At 45.7% G+C, this 10,497-nt stretch overlaps 1 protein-coding gene across 3 annotated transcripts in view; it reads left to right on the forward strand.

Annotated features, from left to right (window-relative positions):
- The window catches only part of PTPN14 (protein tyrosine phosphatase non-receptor type 14), a 461,328-nt gene that overhangs the window by 105,138 nt on the left and 345,693 nt on the right, over window positions 1-10,497 (forward strand). For 2 of the 3 annotated variants that reach the window (XM_083733087.1, XM_083733088.1), the window contains exons 16-18: window positions 547-675; window positions 3,640-3,871; window positions 6,410-6,573. In XM_083733087.1, the coding sequence (XP_083589213.1) occupies window positions 547-675; window positions 3,640-3,871; window positions 6,410-6,573 (525 nt within the window). Of the gene's footprint in view, window positions 1-546; window positions 765-3,639; window positions 3,872-6,409; window positions 6,574-10,497 lie in introns of all 3 variants that reach the window. The other variant, XM_083733089.1, reaches the window with a different exon arrangement.

A 10,497-nucleotide genomic window follows, 5' to 3' on the forward strand; every position in this document is an offset into this window, starting at 1 on the left:
AGGAGGGATGGAAAGGGGTTCTGAATGCTGCATTGACTCTTATTTTTCCTCCACAGCCCTGGTCATTTTCTGTTGCTTCCTTGTTTCCAACATTGCCCTCTGAAGCTAAGCCAACCAGGTCCTAAAGCCAAAATATAAATAGAGGGTCGTGTTTTGTGCATGTAAGAAAATTGCATGTTGCTGTAACAGCAGCAAAGATGGGTGAGTGGGTTAAGCTGGTTGATAAGCATGAACCTTTATGAGCTCATGACGAAGAGCATAGGAAGGTGTCTGGTACTGAGTCAAACCATTGGTCCATTGGTATAGTTTCCCAGTGTCCTGGCAGCTATTTTCCAGGATCTTGAACCAGCCTGACCTCAGGATTTCAGGGATTCAAGAATTGAAACTTGGACTTCATGCGTGCAAAGCAGAAGCTCTACCAGTGAGCTAAGGCCCTTCCCTAACTATGCATAGTTGCTATGGCAGAAAGAGAGAGGTGAAGATGCTCGATTGTGGCATGAATTTTATAGTAATCTATTGTTCTCTCTTTCTCTCTCTCTACCTCAGGTTACAGTGGGCGGAGAAGAATGGCACTACATAGCCACACAAGGACCTTTGCCACAAACATGCCATGATTTCTGGCAAATGGTGTGGGAAGAAGGGGTGAATGTGATAGCCATGGTGACAGCAGAGGAGGTATGTAATATGTGGTTGCATGCTAACAAATCTCCTGAGTCCTCTTCACGGGGAACTCTGCAAATTGTACCTCTGTAAGGTGTATAAAGGTAAAGATAAAGGGACCCCGACCATTAGGTCCAGTTGTGACTGATTCTGGGGTTGCGGCGCTCATCTTGCTTTATTGGCTGAGGGAGCCGGCATACAGCTTCCGGGTCATGTGGCCAGCATGACTAAGCCACTTCTGGCAAACCAAAGCAGTGCACAGAAACGCCATTTACCTTCCTGCTGGAGCGGTACCTATTTATCTACTTGCACTTTGACGTGCTTTCGAACTGCTAGGTTGGCAGGAGCAGGGACTGAGCAACGGGAGCTCACCCCGTTGCGGGGATTCGAACCACCGACCTTCTGATTGGCAAGTCCTAGGCTCTGTGGTTTAACCCACAGCACCACCCGCATCCCTGAGGTGTAAGGTGTATAGGGGCCTCCTAACAACTCTCATCAGCCTTAACAAACTTTGGGGGAAGCCATGACCGTTGCTGTCGTAGCAATTTACATATATGGCGTGAATGTGGACAAAGGCAGATTTCCGTCTGTCCCAGTGTTATATCTTCTATAAAATGTCTAATCAGATGGTGTGGTGAGGTTCACAACATGATGGTGATACACATTCCCCATTTTAGTCACTAGCATCTGATACTCGGATGGAACAGCACAATTTGGTGGCCCATCTTTGGGCAGGGAAGTGGGGGAGAAGAGGGGCAGAGGTGGATTTAGGGGAGCATGACTGGTTTGGTGGCACTGGGAGTGAAGCCTTGGGGGTGCTGCAGGGGCACCACAACTGTGGTGTAGAATGGAAGGCGGGGGGGGGGAGGATTTGACGTTGCACAGGGCGCTACTGAAATTTGAGGCCCCAAAGTCCACCACTGTGGGGGGTGGGGGAGTTGCTCACTGCACCATCACGACCACAAAAGTCCTGGTGGCAATGAGCTGTCCCCTCAGACCACCTCTTGGAATGGCATTCATCCAAGTGGGCCTGCCACCGACCTCGGGTCGACCCTCACTGCAGATATAGGCAGTACATTCATAGATGTTTTGTTTGCTTGCATTTTCTCTTCCCCACCCAGTCCTAGTTCAAACCTGAGAGCGTGCATTCCTTGGGCCTCTGTGGGCTTGCTCTCTACCCTTTGATCAGCTTGTCCTGTGCTAGAGGATAAGAGCGAGAGCCACTCTTGAGATTGGACCGTGTTTTATCTTGTGTACGCTAAGGGAGGTTCAAATAGTTGCGTGCATGTTTTGAAGATATAGGAAGCGCTCTCCATGACAATCTGCTTCTCTCTGCCGGTCCTTTTGCTCTCCTGTTTGCTGTTTTGTTTTTCAAACTTCCTTTGAACCTTTGCCTGGGATGACTCAACCCCTTACAACCTTGTTTGTATCAGTCTAGCTGGCCGCACAGTGTAATGATGGAAGTTTAGCTCCATTAGAAGATTGCTGCATGCCAAACAAAGCAGTGAATTCTGAGAACACAAAGCTGCCCTTATTTGAGAAGAATGATATTCTCAACCCATCCAAGGCCACCTCTGCATTACTAGCATCCTTATCAGCTGTGAATACATCAGAAGTTGTTGTTCCAGTTAAAGTATCCAGTAAAAAGAGAGAGAAGTCGCCTTTATTCCCATGCCAAGCAAAACAGTTATTTCTGTTGTAATCCCACAACTGTATGTTGTGCTATAAACCTGGCACACACAAGTAACCAGCCCTGCATCCTGTTCAGAACTCTGCTGCCTTTACAGGCACACAGGAACAGCTGTTCTGTTTAAATAGTGTGGCCCGATTTTCCCCATTTTAAACATTTAGCACTATCAGCTGTTCAGAAGGGGGAGCAAGAGTCCATTAAATGCACAGTTACAGAGTAATCTGACCACAGAGAAAGCCTCTTTCTAAGCGGCGGCAGGCAACGGGGCTGTCTTAGGACCTGAACTCTGATTATATGCATGCATTCATATTATGGCTTTTATGATGCTTGGAAACAACGAGGAATCTCCACTGTCCTGAGACGGTGGAAATTTGCAGGCAGTAATTGCAGTATGAATGCACACTCCGTGATAAGAGGGCACTCCTGGAACCCAGATTGCACGGAGGCAAGGGAGATGTTCATGGGGAAACAGTCAAATAGGATCAGTCCCTTTCCTGCTCCCCATTTTCCTCTGATGTCCTCACTCAGCTATTTTCTGGGAAACTATAACATGATGCCCTGAGGTGGTTGCCTGAACTTTGGGTTTGTTGTTATCCCCCACAACGAAGCGCATCTGTGATATTTTCTGTGCAGTGCTGTAAACACACACTAGAAATGCTTTGTCTGGAGCACACAGCATCGTTTGAGGCTGCATGTTGTTGTGCAGTTATTAGCCTGAACACACATTTTGGTACTGTGAACAATTATGGGATGTTTCGAGCCATTCTCTTAATTCCTTTACACTGGTCTTCAGATTTTGCTTGCGGCGTGTACAATCCATACAGGTGTGCCTAAGGGTGTGTGACACTTGTTCTGTAGCTGTGAAGTCTTCACTGGTTGGTGGCACCAGCTTTATCATGGCCCCCTGAGGGAGAAGGGGTCAGTTTGCGTAGAAGTTACACTTTGCCAGGGTTTTGCCCAGTTTCCCTTGACCCTACAGCAGCTTCTGGGGTACGAGGAAAGCATTTATTCTAGGGATCAGCAACTGGAGTCTGCTGAGCCAAAACTTTCAAGGACACATTCCAGCCAGGCAAAACACTTGGGGTGTGATGAAAGGCTAGAGATGGGTGAGGCCTAGGTAGAGTTTTGAGGCCTGGAGGGCCACAACTGGCCTGCGTTCCTGAAGTTTTCCCACCCTTGCTTTAAACCACACTGGCACTGTACTTGATTGTTAGGCATACCTGTGGTTTGTGGCTGTAAGAACAGGACTGTGCTGATTTTTTTTTGCTTCTCCTTTTGCTGTGGGACAGGAAAGAGGAAGAGCCAAGAGCCATCGCTACTGGCCAAAACTCGGCTCCAAGCACAGCTCAGCCACTTACGGGAAGTTCAAGGTGACCACCAAATTCCGCACCGATTCGGGTTGCTATGCCACGACGGGTCTCAAGGTCAAGCACCTTCTGCTAGGGCAGGAGAAAACGGTGTGGCATTTGCAGTACACCGACTGGCCGGATCACGGTTGCCCAGAAGAACAAGGCTTTCTCTGTAAGTTGTGTGTGTGTGTGTGTGTGTGTGTGTGCGCGTGCGTGTGCGTGCGTGCGTATGTTTGAAATGTGAGTGCTTTCTTTTTGTTTTGAGTGAGGAAATCAGTGAAGTTGAATTAAATGTTGGAGTGGGTCCTTAGAACTATTTGCTGATGCACACACACATATACACACACACACATATATATACATATATATGAAATTTATATATATATAGGCCATATAATGATACCGACATTTATTTGCTGAGCTTTAGTTGTAGGGTCGATTAATGGTAATAATAATAATAATAATAATAATAATAATAATAATAATAATAATAATAATAATAATAATATAATTTATACCCCACTCACTCTGAGTGGCTCCCAAGAGGAGAATAATAATAATAATAATAATAATAATAATAATAATAATAATAATAATGTGATAAAATATCAAACATTAAAAACTTCCCTAAACAGTGCTGTCTTCAGAAAGTCAGACAGTTGTTTATTTCTTCAGCATCTGATGGGAGGGCATTCCACAGGGCAGGCGCCACTACTGAGAAGGCCCTCTGCCTGGCTATTATTATGTTTGGATGTGTGCTGTGGAGAGGGACCGAAAGTGGAACTGTATGTTAAAAAGAATCTGTGAAAAACTATTAACAACAAAAAGGGAGGGAAATATTTTCTCGACTGTGTCAATAGCTTTGTTGTGCAGTTGTGTGTAGGCCTTGTGTAGAAGTTCCACTTTGCCAGGGTTTTGCCTCGTTTCCCTTGACACGACCAGGGCAGGAGGAAAGCATGCATGCTAGGGATCAGCAGCTGGAGTCGGCTGAGTCTAATCTGAGGGATGCTTATCCCCATATGCCAGCCTAGAGGCTGTGTGAAATTCCTGGAGTTTATGGCAGCAGAAGCTGCTTGCAGATCACTCCATGGAATGAGGATTGACATGATGGCCCATTGCCCCATGCTTAAGGTGGCCTTGCGAGTAAAGTGTTTATTGAGCAGAGGAGGTGGCCATTGCTCAGTTGAAGAGGATGTGCTTTGCATGCAGAAGACTCCAGATTGATTCCCTGGCATCTCCAGAATTACCAGCTAACATCGATGGAAATCATCATGCCCAAGAGCTGTTGCCCATTTTAAGGAGAAAAGAAGCTAGATTATGTCAGCACTTAATCCATAAAATAAAATTAAACATGTGTGATAGTTGCACAAATGTCTTTTCCTTATGTCGTTACAACAAAGACTCTGGTGGCACCCCTGCATTTATTTGCAAACGTTTGAAAATCATCAGAATTTGGGGGAAAAACTGATAGTGATGATGAACAGCATGAAAACAACAGCAAAATTACGTTCGTGAAACAAGCACACAATGCATCACAAATGAGTAGATCATATTAATACATAAACATAGGCAGAGCCCCCATCAGGGAAAACATGGGTGACAGATAAATGAGCAGGCCTCTGAATGCTAATACTGTAGGTACCCACCTGATGTTCGTTGGGAGTGCATTCCAAGGGGCAGGTGCCACCACTCTAAAGGCCCTGCTCTTATCTGATGAACCTTGGAAGCATATGGCACAACACAACATGTCTCTTCTTTAAAGGTTGAGTTCATGTAGACCACAGAGCCTTTAGGTTTTGTTAAAGGCAGTAGCCCTCTTCACTCCTAAATGCATCTGTGTTTAGTAAGCATGTGAGTTAGTGGTGGGATTAATGGGGCTGAGCATGCTAGCTCTGTCACACACACACACCCTGGTTGTCCTCCACAAATTGAAGGATGACTCTGTGCAGCAGGGAGCCTCTTGTAATGCAGATTCCATCTCCAGGCTGCAACTTGTGGAGGGTGATAGTATTAGCAATGAAGCTGGTATGCTCACCACATACCCTTCCTATGTCGACTTAACTAAGGAGGGGTTTTTTTGGGTGACTTTCAGTAACATGTAACCCGCGTTAAGAGGACTGTCTGTTACCACGCAAGGCAACTGTTTTCTTTCCTTCTTTGTTACCCTACACGGGGCTTTCTCTGTGTAGGAACATTTGTGCATGAAACAGGCCTGCTTGAGAGAGAGAGAGAGTCAGCAGGCATGTTTGAAATTCAGAGACATTCTGCAAGGTAAGGAGAGGGCCAGATGGATGCTCCCTGCCCATTAGATCCTGGCTCTGACAGGCATTTGTTTCAAGGGGACCTTGCTGCTGTTCTGATCCCAGCCTGTTAATAGCAGGAATTGCTGTAAGTAATGTCTACAGTCATCTGCTTAAGGGACTTGGGGATTTGCAGAGGGGGAAAGAGAGAGTGTGTGTTATTTTTTTCTTTAAAAAAAAGAGCTGTTTAATTTAAAGGACTGAAGTCCCAAGTAGTAATTGACACCCTGCTGCTTCTTGCTTAACTCAGTGCTGTTTGCTGTCCAGAGGCCAAATAATTAGTGTCTTCTAAGAATGGTAAATTATCATAATTTAAAAGGAAGCTTGCTCCTCCATGCATTCGTCCTCTTTTTATGTGAAGCTGGGTAGCATTTCAGGAATGCGATTTCCGTTTTATTCCCACCACACAGCCTATTTGGAAGAGATCCAATCTGTGCGACGCCACACCAACAGTGTCCTGGACAGCAGCAACAACTGCAACCCCCCAATTGTCGTTCACTGCAGCGCCGGCGTGGGGAGGACGGGGGTCGTCATTTTGACGGAGCTCATGATTGGCTGCTTGGAGCACAATGAGGTGAGCAAACGTGTCTTTCAGAAGGCGGGCCTCTTCTTGCTTAAATAGAGGTGTGTTCCTGCAAGCCCTGCTGCAAAGCGTGAAAGTATGTGGGGAGGAGGTCCACAAATTCCAGAGGGTTAACCAGGTTAAGTCTCAACAAACATCCAAAAGCCTGGCGGAAGCTTTTGCAAATTGCTTCAGCAGATGCCCAAAGTGGTTGTCAGGTGTTGTGAAAAAACGGAGCGGTGCAAGAAGTAGTCTGTTGACAGTTCTTTGCAAAGCTTAAGGTAAGCAAAATGTCTGTTCACAACACCTTTCCAAACTATTATGCGATTCCCTTTCGATAGGTTTTATAACCTGACCTGGTAAGCAAGCTTCATTACTTTCTTTCAAGTAAGAACTGCGCTGTTAGTGCTGCTTCCTCTACACACTCACCCCCACCCCCTTTAAAGTACTATTTTCAGGAACAAAATGGCCAACCAAGGTAATCGGATATGGGCTGGCAAAATGAAAAACACCCTTTTGCAATACTGAGTGCAAAAAAGGAAATGTTTTCATTTAGAGAGTTGCAATAAGTATGCCATGACAGATAAAATATTTCTCCCAGATCGCTAAACATTAAGGAAGCTTGACTTGGAAAACAAGGATGTAGCAACTGATTTGTTTTTGCATCAGGTAGTGGGGGAAAGAGAAATATGGCAGATGCTCAGTTACTGGGCTGGGCTGTGCAAGTCCCAACTGGTCTGCATTCCCTGCCCCCATGCCTAGGCTAGGCTAAGTTCTAACTGGCTTAGCAAAGCAATTAGATCATGAGCTGTTTATCAGATTCCGCACAGCAGCATTCTTTAGTAAGAGTGTGCAAGTATAGCAAATTTCAGAATAGAGAGCTGGCATTCTTAACCTGCATCTGCCTGAATGAGGTGCCTCAAATGGATTGCTGCATCGGGAAACCTGGTCAATGTGGTCCTATTCGGGCTTTGCATTCTGGTTAGTGCTGTCTACCTGGTTCTAGACTTGGGTATGTGTACCCCACTCTCATTCTTTTCAGGGAGAAAGTAATACATGAACGGGACTGTACTATTTTTTAAAAAAATAATATTTGCCCTCATTAGTACATTAGTCCATGCTTTGCATGAAACAAGATCTCCTTTATTTAAATTTTCCTTTATTTAATTTTTTATATCCCAGCGTCCTAGCCTAAAAGACACTGCTCAGGGCAGCTAACTACATGGAAAATTGCCGCTCCTGAAAACAATACAAAACAATTCCAGAGAAACCGAGAGACCAGGTGGTGGTTTAAACAAAACACCCTAAGAACATTGTCTGCCTCTATTGCTGACCGTTCGCCATAATAAACATTGATTGATTGATTGATTGATTGAACATTGTCTGCCTCATAAAATAAAAGCCTGCTAGAATAAAAGGGCTTTCAGTTATTGACAGCTGCAAAAATAAGTACTGCAAAGAACTGGAAATAGAATGGCACCCCAGGATTGGCAGATTAGCTTGATTAAAATACAAACCATTGTAATTATGACCAAACATGTTACAGAAGAACCAAGTAAGTTTATAGAAAGAGGGTCTTTTGTTTGCAATGCCTTGGAATGATAAATACCAGAGCAATATTCAACCGTACAATTCTTTTGCTTTATTGTAAATATATAGCTCATGAACAATACATGAGCAGATTGCAAACATATAAAAGCTGTACAAATCAATATTACTGGCAAAAAGGAGTGAGGGAAGGAGCTATCAACCTTCACGGGGCAAGGCGTTCCATAATCTGGGTGCAGCCGCTAAGAATATGCTCTTTCTTGTCCTAGACTGTTGTGATTTCACTGTAGCTGAAACATCAGGTCATGGTGGCAGTGCTGGGCACGATCTCTGCCTGAGGCCTTTGGAGAGCAACAAACAGTTCTAGCCAGCTGTCTGCCTCAGTATAATGCTGGTTTCATCAGCTTCTTTGGGTAGCTGGGGAACTGCTGACCCCCCAAAATCTAGTACAGGCCAGATGATAAATTCATGGAAGATAAGGCTGAGTGGCTACTGGCCATGATGGCTGTCTTCCCCTTCCACTATAGAGGCACTATGCCTCTGAATATTGGTTGCTATGAATCATAGACGGGGAGAGTGCTGTTGCCTCAGAATCCTGCTTGCAGATTTCCATAGGCATCTGGTTGGCAACAGCTGGTCTTGATGGGCCTTTGGCACTCTGTATTGTCTTTCTCCTCGCGGCGAGGGAGAGGAATGCATGAGAAGCAGAGATTACTACCATCTTGAGAACTTTCCAAACTGCATCTTTTGAACAAGCCCTGTGATGCAAGATGCAATTATTTATTTAGAGTATTTGTACCTCGCTCTTCAACCAGAAAGGCTCCCAGAGCGGCCTACATGAAATCAAAACAAAGTCCTCTTATTTCCGTGGCAAGGAAGCTAAAGAGGCTCTTGCCACATCGGCATGGTCTGTGCCAGTCTTCACCAACCTGGTTTCCTCCAGATGTTTTGGATCACAAACTCCAAGCCGGCTGGGGCTGATGGGAGTCTGCAGTCCGCAAACATCTGTAGGGAACCAGCTTGGCAAAGCCCCTTTTTGTGTGGAAAGGGAAGTTTCAGAAATAAGATTGTCTGTATACTGGAAACGAATGTGGTTTGGTGAATGAAACTGGTGCCTGGGGGGCACACGCAGCCCCTGGAATGAGACAGACCTCTCTGGGCATCTTCCTTATGAAGCGCAGCCCAGGACGATCACAAATCAGTCCCAGTGCGCACCAGCAACACATGTCTAAAGACATGTGTACGCTCAATCAGCAGAGTATAGCAGAAACGATCGTGGAGCGTGGGTGTAGCATTCTAAGTGATTTATTAAGCAATATATACAGGACAAAGGACGTGGGTGGCACTGTGGGTTAAACCACAGAACCTAGGACTTGCCAATCAGAAGGTCGGCAGTTCGAATCCCCGTGACGGGGTGAGCTCTCGTTGCTCAGTCCCTGCTCCTGCCAACCTAGCAGTTTGAAAGCGCGTCAAAGTGCAAGTAGATAAATAGGTACCGCTCCGGCGGGAAGGTAAACGGCATTTCCGTGTGCTGCTCTGGTTTGCCAGAAGCAGCTTAGTCATGCTGGCCACATGACCCAGAAGCTGTACGCCGGCTCCCTCGGCCAATAAAGCGAGATGAGCGCCACAACCCCAGAGTCGGTCACAACTGGACTTAATGGTCAGGGGTCCCTTTACCTTACTGTTATGCTTTCAAACTGCTAGGTTGGCAGAAGCTGGGACTGAGCAATTGGAGCTCATCCCATCGCATGGATTTGAACCACTGGCCTTCTGATCGGCAAGCCCAAGAGGCTCAGTAATTTAGACCACAGCGCCACCATTTTTCAGAGTAGGACAAGAGGCCACAACTAGACCTAATGGTCAGGGGTCCCTTTTCCTTTACCTTATATACAGGACAAAGTAATCATGGCGTCCTCTTACTTCTTCTCCAAGAGAGAAAGAAAAGTACAATGGTACAGTACAGCGGAAGAGAGATAAGACTGACTTCCGTTCTCACATTTTCCAAGCCTAGAAAGTAAACACTGACATGTGATGTAACAATCACACATCCAGCAACAGAGGAGTGAAATTCTAACAGGGTGACTCTTCCAGTCAAAAAGGTAATGGCAGAGTTGAAGAAGGCCATTGGTGAGATAAAGTGATGAGGTGAGAAGTGTACTAATTCTACAAAGGCAGGAAAAGCCTGGCTGGGGGGTCGGCAGATTCGCCAGTCCCCTAAAAACTGTAGTGACTAGGTGAGTGAGGGGAGACTGTTGAGCCATTGATGCAGAGCGAGCATTCCTCTCAGGTGAGGTGCTTGCGGCCTGGATGAAAGAGCTAGCTGTTGCTCGGTGACAGATGTCCTTTGATTTCCCAACCTCTTTTCTAGGAAGTCATTACTGTTCTCTT

The sequence above is a fragment of the Podarcis gaigeae genome (genome assembly GCF_964106915.1).
Source record: "Podarcis gaigeae genome assembly, chromosome: 3".
Lineage (NCBI taxonomy): Eukaryota > Metazoa > Chordata > Lepidosauria > Squamata > Lacertidae > Podarcis > Podarcis gaigeae.